Source organism: Nymphalis io, chromosome 14 (genome assembly GCF_905147045.1).
Source record: "Nymphalis io chromosome 14, ilAglIoxx1.1, whole genome shotgun sequence".
NCBI lineage: Eukaryota > Metazoa > Arthropoda > Insecta > Lepidoptera > Nymphalidae > Nymphalis > Nymphalis io.
In genome coordinates, this window is record NC_065901.1 from 6675319 (window position 1) to 6697000 (window position 21682).

At 30.0% G+C, this 21682-nt stretch overlaps 1 protein-coding gene across 1 annotated transcript; it reads right to left on the reverse strand.

The window, feature by feature from the left end:
• Positions 1-1384: 1384 nt before the first annotated feature.
• On the reverse strand, positions 1385-20066 carry LOC126773447 (uncharacterized). The gene is made up of 3 exons (XM_050494404.1): positions 19578-20066; positions 15077-15098; positions 1385-4033 (listed from the first exon to the last, which is right to left on the reverse strand). Exons 1-3 carry the CDS (start codon positions 19740-19742, stop codon positions 3900-3902), a joined length of 321 nt encoding a protein of 106 aa, XP_050350361.1. The 5' UTR covers positions 19743-20066; the 3' UTR covers positions 1385-3899.
• Between the last annotated feature and the right edge of the window lie 1616 nt (positions 20067-21682).

Sequence of the window (21682 nt, forward strand, 5' to 3'; positions counted from 1 at the left end):
TTCCTCAGAGCACTCGCCGTGATACAGTCGATAGAAAGCGCTCAGTGCTGCTATCTCGCGACGCAATTGTAAAGGTTCAAGGGTGTTTGTGACATTTACGTCGCCAATAATGCGTACTGCACGTCCTATTTATTAAGTCCTATTACTAAGTGGTTTTCAGCTTACATTGTTTCTAAACATATTTACAATTATAACCAGCTAGTGCTCTTACAAAGAGGGTCGATTTAAATACACCCATATTTACAGAGTGACACGTACAGACAGACATTAGCAGCACTGTGAATTTTAAGCCTATGTTTTAATGACTTCTGATGTACTCAAAATTAATATTTAGGTCTTTAATGTAATTGTTAATACATTAGTATTATTAATAATCTAATTAGTAGATTATTGGTTCTAAATTTAATGTAACATGACTGTAACACTTTAACGGACAGTACACTAGATATATTAGCTAAGTAATTGTTATGACAACTATAGGCTTTGGCTATCCCAGTAAGAGTTAATTTGTGTTTATACTTCATCTTACTGATAAATATTATAGATAATAAATAAATACATTCAGATGGAACCATAGACAATTAACTACTTTTCGATTGATTTAATATATACCTAACACAATCAATTTAACAAAAGTACAACCACCACCCACGCTGATGAAGCGTGGTGGGATAAGCAGTAGAATAAGCTCAGCAGTGATATTGACATTATTTTTACATTTGATAAATAAGTTAAATATAAAACCATATATCGCGCCAAGCAATCGATACTTTACGTTTGCTATCTACCTAATAGCGGTAACAATGTTCGAAGTAAAAATAACTTAAAAGTTAGCAGGGATTACAATTTTGCGTCATGGGCGAATGTATTGGCGGGCGAATAGGATTGATTATTATTTTTTACTACTTTTTATTAGGACAATATAATAGAATAACATGTTCAATGATGTTATGCTTAGATGCTAGATATGTAAACACACATGTTTAAACGCAGTTTCAGCATGTTTTTAAGATTAACTAAATCGTACGATAATAAAACATAATAAATTCAAATAGAGTATAAAGAAAAAATAATAATCTTATGCATGACTCTTAAAAATATTTTATATTTATTATAAATACCTATATTAATTAAAAAGGACTAAGGACCGACAAGAATTATTAAAAGGACAAGTCTAATATAATGAAAAAATATCTAGAATATGCCATCCTGGGCGATCTCACCATCCCTTATGTAAATACGTCACTGCGCGGTGTTATTAATACTGTGACCTACTTTTTACAACATATAGCTCTATTAAAAAATAGAATAAATATAAATTATTTTCCGTATTTATAAATTATATTTCATTTATAGTTCTAAAATTAACAATAAAACACAAAAGTATTCATAAAATCATTTTAATATAAGAAGAAGTCGGATCACATAGGAAGTGGTACAGGCAGGATATCACATTGAACATTTATTTAAGACTTACGTAAACACATACAGATCAATTCACACATTTATTCGTGTGGTAACGTGATAATTAACGAGAAATGTATTATAAATGAAGTATTTTATTTTATATACGCAGCAAATAAAGATTGTACTGATATTAAATTTTGTAGAATTATATATTTTTTTTCTCATTGGTACATGCGTTTGACGCTTTTGTACCTATCCTTAATGTTTTTTTCCAAATTATTAAAGAAAAATATACTAATATTTATTAAACGATATATAATAAATGTTTTATTATATATTATCCAGATACGGCTGAATACGGATACGTCTACTCGTAAATACTTTTACTAGAGAATAGTTAAATATCTAATTTCCGTGTCAGATTATAATTTGATTCGAATACCGTAAATAGATGTATAATTCGTATACATATGGATTCTCAATAAAAAATCTAAACGATGTGTGTGGTTTTTTATTATTTATGAGTGAGCATGTGAAATAGAGCTCGGAACATGCCGATGTCGTCCACTTACTTTATGGAAGCTCTGCCTTATTAACTGTTATGATTTGTTCCTTATTCTCTCTTGCCTCAAAGAAGTGAAAAAAGATTACTCGTTTGTATGTATACAAATGTGTGAATAGAACTGTAATTTCTTACACACACCGGATCTATATTTTAATTACATTTCTCACACTGAAAAATAAATTTTCCACTACAATGATACATTTTATTAATTTAAGACACCTATAATTTTAAAAGCTCAATCTTAATTTAAAAATAATCTTAGAAGTAGTATATTTTAACTTAGTCTAAAAATAGGAAGGTTACGCTGTCTAAAAGGGTTTTATTTACGTCGATATAAAAATAATCCAAACTAATATTATTAGAAATCTATAAATAATGTACAAAAATGATTAAAAAATAATAATATTTAAATATACTTATCTTGTAGAATATTTTCGTTTTTGTGCATTCGTAAGCGGTAAATGTAGAATTTCTTTGTATTTGTAAGTCTAATAGTCTACACTCTAAATATATTTATATACATTTGAAAATTTCAATTAAAGTTTTCATAATAATAATAGTGTACATTTTTTTCACAAAAATTTCATGTTGATGTCGTACTTACGACCTTATAAATTCATTAGACAAACATTTTGTGTATAAATATTACAGTCGAGACAGTTGTATATGATAGGATAGTTATTATTTTAGTTTTAAAAGCTTTGATAAAGATCTGTATAGTAGGTACGAAGAGTATCCAGAAATTGTAATGCATATATTTGCGTAAGATTATCAATAATTTACATTTGTATGTAAAAATTATTGATAACGACCCGGACTATCGCGGTGTATATACATATTAATTCAATTTCGAATGTTCTCTTCTGAGAGCTGTTGTTGTTTTAGATATCTTTATTGTAAACAAAATGATCAAGCAATCAGTAAGTATAAGTACTTTACTATAAAATAAAATAAAAGTGTACTAAGGACACCCCAATAAGGGATATCTTCCTTAGATGTATTGAGAGGAGACTTAGCTCTGAAAGTGATCTACTTTGTCTTACTTATAATATGATTACACCTATATATTGCCAAAATATGTTAAACAGTTACTTCTATAAGCGTCTTTACACCGATCACATTAACATCAATGATAGGTAGGTAACACTAACAAGGGAGACGAAAGGAAGACACAATATGAAGTTATTTTCACTCTAATTATATAAGCACGTTTCAAACTCTGATATACACATATATAAATAATAATATGCATATAGACATCAAATCGGTAGAGTATTTTTATTACACTATAATTGTGGTTTTAATAGGTAAAACACTACGTGGGTTTTAAATAAGAAATTGTTACTTTAAAGAGTTTGAAAAACATCAAGAACTAAGGTCGAATAGTTACAGTAACCAAAACTATTTTTACACGTATTCGACATTTCATCCTAAGAAAACTAGCTTTGGTATGACATTTTAACTTAAGTCGGATAAAATTATTATTATATAATAATACTAAGATATATGTCGAAACATTAATTTGAGCCTAAATAACCGGAATAATCTTTAAGTAAGAAGAAAATCTACTTAATGGCTATGTAAACTCATTACTCTTGATGTACAAGTCATATAAGTACCTTCTTGCGGGCAAGTAGGCACTAACTTGCTAAGGATAATATCCTTAACTATTTTCCAATAATCAGATTTGTTTAGTGCCAAAGCCTATGAAACTGAGAATAAAATCATTCAACGGCATTTATTAAATAAGCGTTTGAAATATATCTCAATTCACTTAGAATCGTAATAATTTTAAACGATAGTAAAATTATATTAGTTTAAGTAAATTTACATATAAATTCGGATATTGTGTATATTTTCAATATCGGAATCGACCGATATTTTAAGTGATTATTCTTCCATATATAAAGATATGTTTGAGAAATGTTTAGCGTTTTGTAAATGGATTGTTGCGAGCTGTAGTGCGAGCTGCGGCTGCTGCTGTCTGTGTGCAGTTGCATAGCGCGTCGAACATACGAATCACGAAACCACGAGCGCGTCCCAACCTCCTCTTTAAATTACCTGTAACAATATATACATAACATTATATTTAAAAAATAATCATAATAATAACGTCCATAAATGGCTCCGGTTGCCGCTTTCAATGACGAGCCAAATGCGCAATGTCATTATAGTGCACAAAATCTCTATCTATTTACGCTCTTACATAGGCATTACGAAAACCGACACGAAGATAAGAGCAGGAGAAACGGTTCTAAATGTTTCTCGAAATTAATAATACACGCAGGTACATCACATGCGTGTATTACAAATTGCGTCGCTCTGTTTTTTAATCCAGGCTTCAAGCTAAGAACCAGAATCACTAGAACGTCCAGTTAGTAAGTCATCTTAACAATGACGCATGTACTAGCACCATGTGGGCTTGTATGCAGAAGTACTGACTTTGTTTTAATTACGTATTATTTCTATTTTATAATAAAAATAGCGAGTTACTCGTAAACTTAAACAAGATTTACAAAACTGTGATAAAGTTCGTGTCGGCCATTTCTGTTTATACTCCCGATTATTTATTATCATATTGGCATTTTGCTTTTCCAATGTTAAAGTTAAAAAATATTAATTATAAATCTGTTTCGTTATTTACAGTTACTATTTCTGTACAGCCTATATCATGTTATTTTAGATTATATTTTTATACAATAGAAAGTAAATTAAATATTATTAATATTATTATTCAATGTCATAGATCTACACAGCCTTTGATATAAAATTTGCTTGAAGATCACAAAACTCAACGAAGTGTGCAATCACAATTCTGTGCTTTCATACTAATCTATAAATAGTATAATACAAATTCGTATCTAATCTTTGCGTAAATAGTAAACATAATTAATAATATTATGTTTTACATTTTGATGTAAGGTTTTCTTTTAATTTTTATTGTATAAAATATATTTTTTAATTTTAAGCAATAAATGAGTAGGCCATTTTAAATCGCACTGCGTAAATGAGACATGTTAAGTTAGAGAATCATTAAATAATGAGTCTACTAATTTTCCACCCTTATTCCATTTAATTTAATTTAATCCCTTTATCCGTCCTTGTACTGCACTCAGTACAAGGATGGATAGAGGCAAAATTACGGTTTTGCCTGTGCGAAGGGGACTAGGGGTGCGAAGGTGGGTGCTTGTTAGCAATTAAATAATTACGTATGGCCTTTTTAAGAAAATCATTACTTGATTTCTGAATCGAGGTTTTGGTGATTTAACGTTTTTAGAATTAATTATTCTTTCATTGTTGTATGATTTAATTGAACACACTTTATGTTATATATATATATATATATATATATATATATATATATATATATATATATATATATATATGTATATATATATATATATATATATATATTGTAAACATGTATCTTATAATAAATATAGGTACATATTATAAACATAAAGCTTAGGCTTTCAAGTATAATACAAAAGATAGCTTTTGTTAGAATCAAAGCGAAACATTCGTGTCTACCTGCATTTTCATCATTACTAACTGTTGGCGTCGTCGAGGCCCCTTTCCTCACTCGTCTTATTGCAAGTGGATGTCAGGGTTGCCATTACATATTAATATTTTAAGGATAATGAATAACCACAAGTAATAAATATATACCATTAACATATTATCAAATCTTTTTTGTAGGTTTTAGAGTTTATTAAATCACATTGCTCCATATAAAAAAGAATAAATAACATTATCTGAACATATGGTTATTTTATTTGAGTATATAAATAGACAAAACATGGATTCTTATTAAAGCAACTGCAATTTGATTTTTTTATTTAGAGACTTGTTTGTAAGGCTTTATGTAAGCCTGTATTGGTACCACCCACTCAAAAGATATTCTACCACCATACAGCAATACTTAGGATTGTTATCTTATTTTTGGAAAGGTGACTAAGTCAGTCACCCTTAAGTTTTTGCAACTAAATGTTAACATTTAGTTGCAAAAGTTGGTGGCGCTTGGTGTTCATATTTAATTAGGTAGCATTCGCCACGTTTAATTTGTTATTTTAACGTTGAACAGCATTTTGAAAGCTCAATGCATTTTTTTTTTTGCTTAACACTGAAGTCGGATATAGCGGATCATTGCAAATTGCACACATTTGATTTTTTAATAAAAATGAAACAAAACTCATAAGGTAAATAATCTGGGACTAGTTACAACACGACAATTACATTTATACTCAAAAAAAAATATTTATTGTTTTTCATATGTCGCGGTAACCCTATTTGAGGGGTCTGTGGATTATAAAGGGGGCGTAATATCGATCCCCCAACTCCAGACAAAAGCCCAGACTTGTGATCGACCGACTGTGGAAAGAGTACCCTTTTACTGAGCGCGAACTTTTACACTGAAAATTTTAACGGTTTTCTGATGCATGAAAATGGCCTTGAGAGCTCTTGTTCGTTATGTCCCGAATTCTGATCTTTGTTTATGTTGCTTTTATTCTGTATTTTAATTATCATATTTAACGGACTCGAGTATTTCACAAAATTTATTATACATTTTCACAAACACTATAAACAATATGTATTAAAAAGTTTTTTTGAGAACTCAAGTTTTGTCATGAAATTCAATATTCTGTTACTGAGTGTATATTTTAATATTCTATAATATATAACTACTCTACTTATATTATTATATATATATATCATACAAGTTGTACTCTTCATTACACTTTAACTTTAAAGTATGTTTCAAAACAAAAGTCATACTCTTCATTTTAACTTTTGTTATATTTTTAACCGCTGCTGTGCAAACGAACAAATCGATTACTTAATACGCACCGCAAGAAGAATAAACAATATTTTAATTAGAATACAACAAAACAAATTACCCACTGAAGTTGGCGGAATAATAACTAGCAAACCACTTAAAAAGTGGTACCAAGCCAGACGGATCAAATTTGTATGTAAAACAAAGTCTATTTCTCTAGCGTTTCATTAAAATTGCCTTCACAGCGATTTATCATCGACAAAAACTATTAATATGGTAATCCGAGTAATAACTAAGCAGGAATTTTATTGCGTCGCATACATGCGATGTACCATTAATATTTGAACAGTTTACGTAGGGTAACCCAAAAGTAATGTTAACGACTATGTAAAGAACTATTTTCTTTTTTAAATTGTTTAGAATGAATTCTTATTTCTTTATTTTAGGGAGTTGGCAAACTAATGGAAAGTGGTCCCCTTTGCACACAGTTAATAGTCTCTGGTGGTGGATTAATTGATAGTGCTCACGTGACACCTACTGGTCAAAAATCTGAATCACTATATTCACTTTCAACAGTTGATTCATTTTATTATGTGTCTGAGGCGTTTTTTGAAATAAGTTAAGATTCCCATTAGGTGGTTCATCTTCCCGCCCGACTATTTTATAAAAAAAATATCATTACTTTTATATCCCCCTCGTATTAATATTTAATATTTAAACTTTTGGGTATAAATAATAACTATTGTATCATTCTATTCTTATTTAGTAAACAACAAAATATATTTCACAAATTTAAATTATAAGTTAATTTTTAATCTGCACATTTTGGGCACCGTGGCTATACTTCATAATTTGAACATCTTATTGCACTAAAAGTTATTGGCCTTTTCTCTCGAGTAAATCTTTATAGAAACTTTCAGTTCACATTTTGTTAATACAACACTGCTGTCCTCGGATGTTGATCTCAATTGACAGCCCACCGAACTGTAATGTTGAAATATTAAAGAGTGTAACTATATTTATGCACACACGTATGCACTGTATTACATTTCGCAGTTGGCTAATCTCAGTTTCATCCATCCGCCGTGATTGTAATTGACTGGAAGAACGTTATTATCATCATAAAATTTCGTCCTATGAATTGGCTTAAAAATTTTTGATGTACATAATATTTAAATTTAAATATCTGATATCTTTCCATCATTCTAATTTAGGATTATGCGAGCCTTTTGAATCAAACATGTTAAATTTATGCCTTTTTAATCGGTCTAAATAACATAATTATGTGATAGAACCTGTCACGAACACACGCCAGCGACAATTCATCACATGTGACACATCACCACATGGGGCCGAATGTTTACGAGGACAAATATATATGTATCTCATAATCTCAAGCTCATAGTAATTAATCAGTGACGAGAAATTTTAATAACTTCGGCTGCTATTATTCGGCTATTACCCCTTATTATCCTGGAGTAGGTGACTTTAGTTACCCCGTAATAACTTAATTTACCTACATCAAAATAAAAATTTAAGTCTTTTACGTTCAGATATATCTCACGATGTTTAAAAATGTGCGTTAGAAAAAAAAAGTTGAAGGTGCGTGTTGTAAATGATACTTATCATAATAATTATATAATAATTTGGAATTACTTGATTTCATTAACAAATTGAATTAATATATATTAAGCTTATATTGCTAAGTGAAACATAAATAGATTATCTCAATTTTTTGGACTTGGCACCGACTTCAGACAGTTTACTAGTACCTACTTGATTTTAAAACCTTTATTTAAAAAAATACAATTTTGCTATTTTTATATTTTGAGTGCGTTTTGTTTGCTTAGCTTAGCTTTTTTACTAAGATCTTAAAACTTTATCAGTTGTTTGCGCTCGTCTTGAATTATAAATAGATTTCAAGATAAGATTACATAGACTAATAAGAAATCTATATAATATTCATTACATTTAAACATTGTTTCAAATTAAAATTTCTATCCGCGTTTCTTTTGGCGTATATAAACGGCGTAAGTAACTTATCGAATAAATTTTATCTCATTCTCTCTTTCTCTCTCTTTCAAACTCTTTGACAGAAAAATAAGATTTCATACGTTTAAATTTTTGATTCTGATTCTTTATTTTAAATTGATAATGATTCCTAAAGAAATGGTCCCGGCTTAAAAATCCCGTTCGTTCCTAATTAGATTAAATACTGTATTGATTTGAAAATCGACATAGAATTCCTAGACAAAGACAATAAGTTAAGAATTCGGAACATCAAATAACGTGCGGACAAAAAGCGTCCTTTTCAGGTGCTAGAGTGTTTTTTTTACATTTTTAAAATACTACGTGTTTTAAACTACTTACGTATCGTAACAGACATGTTTAAATTTGACAGGCACTCGTATGTTTCGTATACTTTGTAGGCATTTGCTAAAATGTTTTTTACAGAAAACAGCTTCTGAGGGCGGATTAGGAGGGCGTCAAACGTTATATGTATGCTGAAATATACCAGGCGAACCGTATCAACGCCTTATTTCATCGTTTATATGCTGAACCTTCATTTTTATTTTTATGATCTGTAAAAAAGTTGGCTAGGCAGCATTTCGAGTTAGTAAGCCGGTATGATTATTATTTTTTTGTTTTTGTTTAAAAATATGTAACAAATTTGATGTCACGTGCAGACTTTTTATTAATTAAATAGCTGAAAAATTTAAAAACACCGTCAAGATCTCCATCAAACATTATTTCCCCTGACTACGGCACCAACTATTAGGTTATATTTTAATTCTAAGATTTGTTTATTTCAGAAGTTGATAAGAATAAAAGATACAAGATTATTTGTAAATTTGTAAGAAAATATGAAAATTACACACTAGACATCAATATAAAACATTGAGACACCTTTTATTGTATTTGAATTTTTAAAATCATCTTTCATTTCATAAAAGCTTCATAATGATGAATGTCCTTAATCAGTAACAGCCTGTCTCCTCTCCCTTTTTTGAGGAGAAGGTTTAGAGCCTATTCCAGCCCGCTGCTCCATGTCCTTAATATCTTTCAACAAATCATATGAAGCGGGGGTGTGATGCGTGGGGCAACGTTCGACCGGTTAGTGAACCGATTTACTTTGTTACAATAACCCACGCGTTCTGAACTTTATATTAAAAAAAATATATATTGTCAGACTATTTACTTCATGTCATCAATTTCATTATTCCCCAGTTTAGCTACATAATAAACCTTTTCCAGTCATGGGTATGTACATGTGTTTCATGAACATTGTTCAATATTGACGTCTTTAGTCTAGACAGGCGACCTTTTAAAATAACCGTGTATTTCAGGGATATATTTAGTGTAAAAATATTATGCACTCAATTGATCAACTCATTTTCGACTAAATTAAATATTTTATGTTTATATATGAATTATTAATATTATCTATATTAAGCTTACGCAAAAATTATTTGAAGTCAACATAATAATCTCGTTCTTGGTAATAGTATTTTGTGTATCTTTCGTTATATATCTTATTATTTGAACGTAACATTTTAAGATTCAAATTAAATCATCTTCGTTTCATTCTGAAGAAAAATGTTTTCATAAGATTTATGAATAAAAAAGAGTTCAAAAGCCTACGCCTACGCTGTACTAAGAATGAAAATATATATGAGTATAATATTATAACATCTTCACCAACGTAAGTATTATGTTTGTGTATATCGTATTGAGAACATATTTATTTTAAATGTTGTTTCTATCTACATACATGTAGTACAGTGTAGTAAAGAACGAATGAAAGCAGTCTCATGCACAATAACCTACGTCTTTATTGAAAACACTGCTAGGAATACTTTTGCGTTTATTTCTCGTCATAAAGAATTACTTTCGCAAGGAGTTGATTTTTATTGCGTTATATCTAATATAATTACATATAAGAATGTAAAGTCGTTTTATGGTTAGTGGACACAATGAAATAGAAGGTTGCCGGATTCAAATCCAAAGAAATAATTTTAGAAAACCATCTTATGGAAACCTGCACAAATCTGCTAAAATATTGGTCCATCTATTTTCTATTAAGCCACAGCGGAGCAGCATGGGAGATCCTTTTCACATTAACAGGAGATGGGTATTACGCTCACATTTTTTTTTTTAATAATATAGGAAATTTGAAGAATAAATGGACTACTACTATGGTTAATTGGCACCAGCACCATAGCGACATTGGAGGTGTATGAATTATTAATCACTTATCAAATTGAGATCTTGATTTAATAAATTAAACAGCACAGTCGGCTTACACATTATTATTAAATTTTAATGTAATTATATGAGATGAGACGAGCAAATACTACTTAATGATAACAGCTCACCGTCGCCCATTAACAATGGCACTGTAAGAAGTATAATACATTTCACACATTTTCAATGCGCCACTAACCACGGGATTACGATGTTCCTTTGTGCCAGTAATTACACTAGCCCTTTCACCCTTTAAGCTGGAAACACTACAACAGACTAATCGATGTGAGAGTTGGCCAGGCAGGTTCGCACAAAGCCTTACCGCCAAGTAAACAATAACTTAACGAGCTGTATAACATTGATTGCTTATCCATTTGTGGTATTGTTCATATTTTTACAACGGAATGTAAATTTATTTAAATTTTACCAACTAACATGCAAATAGCAACCTTATTTATACATGATAAGGTACAATTCTTATTTAAACTATTAAGATTACTCTGAAGTGTTTTTTTTTCAAAAATCTTATTTAATTATGTTATAAAATATGAATATTAAGCGTTTTATCCAGTTTATTCAAATGAAGGTCTTTATTTATTATGTAAATTTAGTACATTAACAAACGAAATCATCACTATGCGTCTACGAAATAGCTTTTACATAACAAATTTCCAACATTATAATGTTTTTATTTACCTAATCCAAGGTATTTCCAAATATAAGAAAACACATACTTTACCTACTTACCTTACATATCATAAAACTGTTTTTAATTATTTTTATTTCTGCTAGTAGCTTAGTCATCGGATTGACTAAGTAATTCAGGATACACGCAATAAAAAAACTAAATAATCAGATCAAAAAGTAATGGCAGCAATTAAAACACAAATTCATTGCCATTTTAATAAATATCAGTAAATTTATTTGAAGTTCCTACTTTTATTTTTAGGAAGTTATTGTCTACAACACGTATTGTATTATTATTTTTATTTTCTTTAAAAGAGGTAGGTCTAATTACCAGTCAACCCCAACTGTTAATAAGCGGTCATCGCCCATAGACACGTGCACTGTAAGAAATATTAACCATCTCTTTCAATAACAATGCGTCACCGACTTTGGGAATTAAGATATTATTTTTCTTGAGCTTGTATACTATGAACTAGTATCACCCTTCAAACCAAAATAGAACAATACTAAATATAATATGTGATGAGAGTGTGGTACCTTGCGCAAAGCCCTTTTTTGATTTTGTAAAACTTTACTCGGTGGCAAGCCCGTCTTGGTAAGTTCCACCCACTCATTAGATATTCTACCGGTAAACAGCAATACTTAGTATTGCGTTCCGGTTTGAAGGGTGTGTGAGATAGTGTAACTACAGACACAAATGATATAACACCTTAGTACACAAGGTTGATGGCGTATTGACGATATTAGGAATGGTGAAGGTAGCCCATTTTCTTAAAATAAATTATAAACATATCAGATTTAAAAAAAAAACTGTTCATATTTGATTATGTAACATTTTTGTTGTCTAATAAATTACTAAACTTTTCTAACAATTATTGGAATTTGTACCTATTTATATAAATTTATATTTGTAAATATTATAGTATTCTAATAATATTTTCCTTGAAATTAGTACCAGATACTCTTTACGTGAATCTGATTCGCACTAGATCGACTTTTTTATTTTTTCCTAATGCTGAAGTCATTTTACAAAATAGAAGACCTTGTTAAACGGATATTAGAATAACAAAAGGAAGTCGTCGTTTATTTTAAACAGCTTATACATTATTCTGTTCCAGTCATGTTGTTGTTTCAGGCAATTTGATATATATAGTAATGACGCTAAGATCAACAGCCTGGAAATGTCCAACCGGTGAACACTCTCCTTTTAAGAGAAAGGTTTGGAATACAATTCATCACACTGCTTCACTGCGGGTTTGTTGCTTATTAAACTTTTTTCCTTCATCGCTGCGCTCGAGATGTGTTATAAATATGAAATTAACATAAAAATTAGTAATATTATTTAACAGGACCAGCTCTCGGCTCAAAAATAAATGGGTCTTGTGTAGTTATCGATATTTTAAGTCCGCTTTATACATGATGAAACATCTTTAATGAATAAGTAGATAGGTATTAGACACCTACATAGATAAAATGGTTGTTAGTGGAAACTACCATGTCTGCTTTGAAATCTGAGTAGGCTTATTTCAGTCAGTTATCATAATTACTTCGGTAATTGCTAAGACACGGTAATTGTAAAGATACAAGCTTTCATTTAACTCCAGTTGAGTTAAAATGTAATTATGTGGGTAAAATCTTGCAACCAAATTTTAAACGAGTTCCGCTCAACCATTTGATGTGAAACTTTGCACCCATTTTTAGCCGATTAAGGAGAAGCCAAAAAGGAGGTATATGATTTCAGCCGGTACGTATGTATGTGCATAACTTCTAAACTACTTGTCATAATTCGACAAATGATCAGTAACTATCGTTAGAAGCGTCTACATTGTCCGGTTGTTATATGCTATGTGGCGTCACTGTATGGTGCCATTCAAAGGATTTAAGGTCCTGTATTTAAAAAAAATCTAATTGTGGCATGTATTGTGGGTATCAAATGCAATTACATTTTATATATATATATACATCCATCTTGTCAATGTAAGGAATGGGTAATATTACTTCCTGTGCCAATGTCTATGGGCGATGGTAACCACTTACAATCAGGTGGCTTATTCCTATTTATAAAAAAAATCTTGTCTGATATTCCTATCTACAAACTTTTTAATATTTATCATCTATTAAGTAGACAACTTACATATTTTTATACATTTTAATTATTATAATGTAACGTAAATATTATTACGTTACATTATAAAAGTAGTAACCGACCTTTAGACAAGGAGGAATACGATCATGGTTATCCTAGTCTGAACATCACCATGTCTATGTATTCAATTAAAATGTATAAAAATATGTAAGTTGTCTACTTAATAGATGATAAATATTAAAAAGTTTGTAGATAGGAATATCAGACAAGATTTTTTTTATAAATAGGAATAAGCCACCTGATTGTAAGTGGTTACCATCGCCCATAGACATTGGCACAGGAAGTAATATTACCCATTCCTTACATTGACAAGATGAATGTATATATTAAATAGATATTTTAAACATACATAAAATATATATTTTTATAAAAGATTACTAGCAATTTTTAAGGAATTACTAATATTCCTATTTACCCCTCCAATTAAGCTTGCGTTAGACGAAACCTTTAACTACCCATGCGGACTTCACACTGGTAAATTTTCGGCTTTATTTCGGTAGCTAGTATTTTTTGATTACATGTTTCGATAAAGTTAATTGCTGCGTGGCAAATAGATTCAGCTTTAATTATGTTTTTCTGTTTTTGAACAAAAAAATAGTTATTTTGAGTTTTTAGTTTTCGGTTATAGTCTTGGCCGCGTTCTATTGGTATATATAATATAGTTAAAAGAAGAATTTACGTGACGCGAAGGTCAATGGCCACTATAGGAGAAAAGATGTATACAGTAAATATCTAATGAGTGGGTGGTAGCTATCCCAACGGGCTTGCACAAAGCCCTACCTCCAAGTAAAATATTACAGTACAGTACTTAATCGTACGAAATATTTCGAAATAAAATCGCAATGAAGCAAAAATTACAAAGAAACCAAACGTGTTGGATATATGCTTCATTTGATAAATATATAATAAAATATTCGACATGATATTATTGTTAAATAAATATACCAAATTCCAATTTCCATGGTCAATTATATATTGTTACATCATAATCAAAATATATATGCTTAAAATAATGTATATATTATTTATTATAATGTTGATATTCATATTTTTATCGCATTAATTATTTAAAAATAAGTTTTAACACAACGTGTTATGTAATTATAATTGTATACTTTTTTGTATTTAATAAATGCTTAGTACAGTAAATTTTAAGCTTGTAGTACATAAGACTTTTTTTAAAGATCTATTTTTCCAATTAATGTATAATTAAAATATAACTAGGATTTTGATTGTATATTTCACTTACCCGCAACTGGATCTTGAGATTCCTGTAACAAAGAAATTGCAAATGAAAATTAGCGTCTACATGATAAGAAATAAATATTGTCGTTAAACGCAGAAGCCGGCAATTCATAATTACAGAAATAAACGATGCTGCGATGAAGACCTTGCTTGTGAAAATGCTTAACTTTGCACGAAAATTCATTAATAATAATGATATTATAAATTGTACCTATACTAACAATGTTTATCTAAAATGTTATAAATGTCAAATATAAGGCACCTTCGTTATTTGAATATTTAACAATCTGAACCAAATAATATTCATTGAATCGTATGTTAGTCGCTGGTTAGAAGAAAATATAATTAAAATTGTATTCATTAAAATCAATCGACTAGAAATCAACCTTTGAAATATATTTTTACCGATTCAACTGCACCCAATCTACAAATTCAATTGATGGGACAAAAAAATATTGTAATTCTTTTCTAGTAGGTGATTTTAAAGGATATAAAGTCTTATAGTTCTGTCAAATTAGTTTATGAATGTATAAGTGTACACAACAGAGTTAACATGATTATCTTTCATGAATTTTAACAGAACCTCTTACTTAATAATTCATACAAATTCAAAGGGTAGTTTGAAAAAAAACTTTACCTACTGATAAGTTATTTAGCGTAGGTATAGCCTTAATAAAGTAATTAATTAAAAGGAACCTACTAATATAAGCGAACAAGTAAATATAAGCGGTATTCTAATTGAATTTTGTCTTATTTAGACGTATAAGCTTAATTAATATTGTTTGTTACGTTAGAATTAAAAAAGATGTTGACCTGGTTTAAATCAAATATTGGTAAGCTCAAAAAGAAAGGAAGTAGGCACTTGAGAACGAAGAATTGAATTGGGTCAAATGTTGTTTTAAGGATTTTTAAATTGGTTTATCTGTGTTGTAAATATTTCACAACAAAGACTTGGAATAAAAATCCAAGTATTGACTTTTAACAATAGTGCACTGGAGCACTATATAAAAATGTTTTGTTAAATCTGTTCGAAAAGAGAACAAAACATTTTTAAGTAAATATTTGTGTATTAATTCAAAATACTAGTTTCGCCGAGATGGCCCAGCGGTAAGAACGCGTGAATCTTAACCATCGTGGGTTCAAGCCCGGGCAAGCACTACTGAATTTTCATGTTCTCAATTTGTGATTACAATTCATTTAGTGCTTTACGGTGAAGGAAAGCATCGTGAGGAAACCTGCATATATGTGTATGTGTATTCCACCAACCCGCATTGGAGCAGCGTGGTGGAATAAGCTCCAAACCTTCTCCTCAAAAAGGGAGAGGAGGCCTTTAGCCCAGCTTTAGTGGGACATTCACAGGCTGTTACGGTTACTAGTTTCTATCTTGATGATATAGTTAATACATAGTAGGTAAATTCACAAGATTTAAGCTATTTATATAAAAAGTTAGTATAAATGTATAAAGGGAATTAAATAGATGCACCAAAATATTTTGAAAAGCAGTAATGACATTACAAATTGATATAAGTGGTACCTACCTCTGCGCGAGTGGATTGGCAACAAAAACAAGAAACTCTAAGTAACGTCCAAGACTAGAGATTTGAATACGAATTTTATACAGTTACAATTAAGTAAATCGTCGATTATCATAATTTTTTTTTTGTATTATATGAGCAATAGTCGAAAACCAAGACAAATCTGTTTTTAAGTATAGCAACATTCATAACATAGGTGAGTAAAATATTTTTCTTAGTTGATAATAACCTACTCAAAATTATATTATACGAGTAACCAGTACCGGCCTCGCTAGGGTACATAATACGTTTATATTGAAGAACAAACATGCAAAGAAAAAGCCATTTTTTGGCCAGTGCGTTCGTAGATTAACGCAAAATACCTCACCAAAGTTTCATTACAATCACGGACGAATAGATTTGTAACGTATAGGAACAAACATACATACATTTTTATTTAGTTGAGAATAAAGCCATATATCTGTTTATCATTGAACTTTAGCTTAATAGTTAATTACTTTGAACCTTTCATAGAAAGTTTATCAATCATCTAGATATGATTAACATTTAACCTTATAATAAAGTCATTATATTAAAATATGTCATATTTGTATTACATACAAGGCATTACAGTTTAAAATCTTTAATCTAAGTGTACTGAAATTTGATTGCTGCGTATAATTTATTACTTAGTTTCGATTATATAATCACCTATGTATTAACTCAATTTCTGTTATTGAATAAAAATAAAACTAATTTATCAAAATTCGAGAACTTACAAATAGTACAGAAAACGAATGTAATGCAATGTAATTTCTTCTTTAAGAACGTATGGCATATTGATAAAAACTTTGCTTATTTAAAATATAGAATTAACATATAAATTATTTAATACCATTTTACCTCATTAGTATCAATTGGTGTTGCTATATTTCCTACCATTATTTTGTTTTAGTTCAAATTTAAATAATGAAAATTCAATTTAAGTAAAAACATTTCAATTCATATTTTAAAACAAACAATTTTTAACTTAAAATATTAAACCAAAATTATCTAAAAAATATATTGTAATAGATCAAATTTAAATGCGACATATACCTCATATTCATAAACTGCCATCAATGGCAAGAGGGAGGGATTTGGTAGATTTCTCGTTCAATAGAGATTCGGGGATAATTTTGGCTTATCGAGAGGATTACGGCGAGTTCGAATGAGTGATTAATCGACGTATCGGCTTACCTATCACCGAAATTATATATTTCTGCATCTAAAAATATACTGGTTGCAGGGACAGTGTTTTATAAACTTTTTAGAAGTTTGCCTTGCTTAGACGTATAAGCTTAATTAATGTTGTTTGTTTCGTTAGAAATAAAATTGATGTTGGCCTGATTTAAATCAAATATTGGTAAGTATATTTTAATTATTTATACTAAGTATATGTTGTGAAATATCTAAGTGAAATTAAAATTGATGTCAAAATTCCGCTGATGATGATGAAGCTGAAAATGTTGAATTTAGGAATTATCTTATCGTCTTTGATAGTGTCTGACTTGACTCTGTAAATAAGACGCATCATGTAGCATAAAGTCGTGATTGAATAAGAGCATTTTTTATTGAAATAATATATGATTACGAACTTATATTTTATTATTTTGCTTATAACGATGTGATTTATGAATACATTTTATTGACTAACATTTTCATAATTTTAATAAAAGACATTTATTACGGCAGAGTATAAACTTTAGTGTCATCGTAAATCGATTAGCGCAGGTCGCTCTAATGGAATCAATAAACGATTCCCGTACGTTACAAAAAACTACACCGCTGATATGTAAATAAATATACTCAAAAGCATCCGATATCATAATATCATAAGCGTTATTTTGTTTATTCTAATTTTTAATTCTTTTTTAAATCTTAACCAAAGCATACACATGCATCTTAACATTACTTACTGATGTGTTGTTTTACTTATCAGTGTTTATGTGTGTGTTGCTCTTATCGTTCAATAAAAATATTATAATAATGTATATAAATAAATAACTGCCTGACTGACATATAACCGCACAGCCCAAACTAATGGAGCCAGCACCATAAAACATTAGCATACACGTTCCTTTTATAGAGTAGGTTAGCACTAATGAAGGATTTTTGAAAATTTTACCCCTAAGTTGATAAAGTGACAAAGGGGATGAAAATTTGTATAAAAATCTTTAAATTTTTAAGAAAGAGTTATAAACACTGGTGTTTTCGCAACTCTGAATTAGGACGGGAGCGAAGCCGCGGGTAAAGCGCTAGTATACTATTAAACATTTAAAGTTTTAACAAACGAACCAAATTCTAGAATTTCAATAAAAAAAAGAAAAGCATAAAATTATTGAAAGCGAGAAGACTTGCTATCAGCTATCGTCTATAAAATCATAACGTCGTTAACCTGAACCTGCCAAAATAGTTCTTAAAGGTCGGAAGTATCGATCAAACATCTATCTGCCACATATATTTCATTTTATCAGATAAACGTAAGCCGATTACCAACTAATCTCGCGAATATCATACATTCCCGCTTAACTAAAACATTATTTGTCCTACAAAAACAGCCATCGTAAAACCGGAAAACAAGTTCAGCTAATACTAGAATAAACCCTTAAGCGTAAATGGACATAAGGAGAGAGTATGTGCTGTTAAAACTATTATTGATTATTTAGTTATTATTATAGAAATCTTAAAACATTTTCGAGATGATAGTATTGATTAGCTGTCAACGACCCATTATAAATATGAAAGATTAAGTGAATTTATTTAAAATGTGATAAGCATGCAGAAAACAAGTGTTTCGATATCGTGTTAAAGACTATTTAGGATGACAGCGTTGCTATCGAAGAAGCTATATTGCACTCTATAGCAAGTCTATTCCTACATGAACACTTACCGCCCTATCATTCCCACATATCGTTTTCCTTACCGGGTTAAATATACATTGATACTTACGAATAATTTGCTTTTGTCTTTCTCTTTCTGTTTTATTTCTGCCTCTTTTTTTGCTTCTTGAATAAGCTCATCAACAAATTCAGAGGCTTGTCGCAGTTTTTCCGGATCGCTCCTGAACTCCTCGATTCTTTCATTTAACGCTGACGTTTCTGAATCCTCTCTCATTTTGAACTCCTTGTTATATCTGTTGAAAATGTCTTACAGGTGGTTCTATTCACAACTGCGATAAAATAAAAACGCACGAAACCCGCAAACAACTTCGGTATTCAAAACATTGGATAAGTTATGAGGAAATATTTTTAGAAGTGGGTTTTGTTTTAGGGTCTTGGCGGGAATTCAAAGAAGTCAGTCATAACTGATTTTTCGTTACACGGGCAAACAATACGTTTGTTAGCTACAGAGTTTCCGGAGATACTGACGGACTGGGCCGTTTTCGATCATGCGCCGCCGAACCGTCGCGATTGTACGGAACTGCACGGTAGATGCGACTACAGATTAATCTTAATCACTAACCATGACCGCTGTAGAGCTCTCGACTCAACTAAAGACTAATAAACGCTAAATTGAGAGCAGGTGTACGCGTAATACCTTAGAAGTCAGTAATAAATTTGCATTTCTCTCGCTATGTACCTTGAAAGTCTTTAGTTTGATTGACAGGAGATTATATACATACAAAATTCTTATTACTTAAGTATATATTTTAAAATTATTAATTTATTAAGTATAAATCATTCAAATTAGGCTTTATTATTCTATACATTAAAGTTAATACATATAAGCCATTCTAATAAAAGATATTTTTTATCTTTCATGTGTTCTTGCTTCAACTAAGTATCGCCTATTATGATACCGCTGCCTCAAGTTCCATACTTAGTGTAAATAACTGTGTAATGCGGATAACAAAATTCATTACACAATATAGACCGTGAAGAAAACGCACAATACATTATTTATTAGCGCCTGTATGCAAGTAAAATATATTTAACACAACTGTCCTTGACAGCGTGTTAACTAAATCTTATGAATTAAACATTTAGCTTATTATTGTACTCATAAAAGATACAGTTATACTCCTGATTGAACCCGGTCCTCATTGGTCTAGTGGCTATATAGTCCTGGGTTCAAAGTCGCAGTCTGGAATTTGGAAGTGAGTACACTCCTGTGCCTCGGAGAGCATGTAAAGCCGTTGGTCTTGCTCCTGAAGTCTTTCCGGTTGTATCGGAGTGAGTGAGATAGTGTAACTACAGGCACAAGGGACATACTCATACTTATTTTATATATAAAAATATATATATTACATATCCCAGATTGATGATTTGAATATTATTCATGAAGCCTAACAGCCTAATAAAAATATTATAACAGGCGACATTTAAACTGTCTTTATTCTTGTAGCATAAAACATCTAAAGAGATAAAACGTGTACCTATAAAGTTTTTAAAGTTCCAGAAGAATTTGAAAGCTTTATATATGGAGTTATTTTAATTTAAATAAACTTCATGATTGATCTGCTATAAATTAGCGCTTTAAAGCGTTAATTTTAAAATTTGATTAGACTGCATGTCCTTTATATTAAGCCGGAAGTTTATTGTTTATGTATGCATAATATTCAATATTGGGATTCGTGGTTATGTTTGCTATTGGTGCTTCTCCAAAGAGTAAATTAAACTTCCTACGGTTAATGCTTACCTGTGTCGCGCGAACTTAAATTATGTATTTTTAAGAGAAACTCCTTGTTTTGTAATTTTATGACCATCGATGCGTAGTAAATAGTGTGAAAGCGGCGAGAAAAGCGATGAACATATATTTAACACAACGCTTGTTTCAACTCTCTTGCAAACGACATGGTAGTCTACTCAAGACATACAATATCGTGTACTCATTATCGCGTACGTATTTAAAGTTCTAACCTATCCTGCTGTAGTAGCTGGAAGTGGTGACCTCATACTTAATATTTATCTTTACAAAAATATATCATAAATATATAATTTAAGTACTTATATACGTATACTTTGTATAAATTAGGTAACTTAGACAGAAATATAAATACTAAGCATTAATATTTATTCCATAGTAGTTATTAAACAGTAACTTTTTAATCAATT

Coding starts and splice junctions, on each gene's coding strand:
- LOC126773447 (XM_050494404.1), bottom strand. CDS start 19,742: ATGAGAGAGGATTCAGAAACGTCAGCGTTAAATGAAAGAATCGAGGAG. Junction 15,099..19,577: donor AAGACAAAAGCAAATTATTC/GTAAGTATCAAT, acceptor TCTTTGTTACAG/GAATCTCAAGATCCAGTTGC. Junction 4,034..15,076: donor ATCTCAAGATCCAGTTGCGG/GTAAGTGAAATA, acceptor ATATTGTTACAG/GTAATTTAAAGAGGAGGTTG.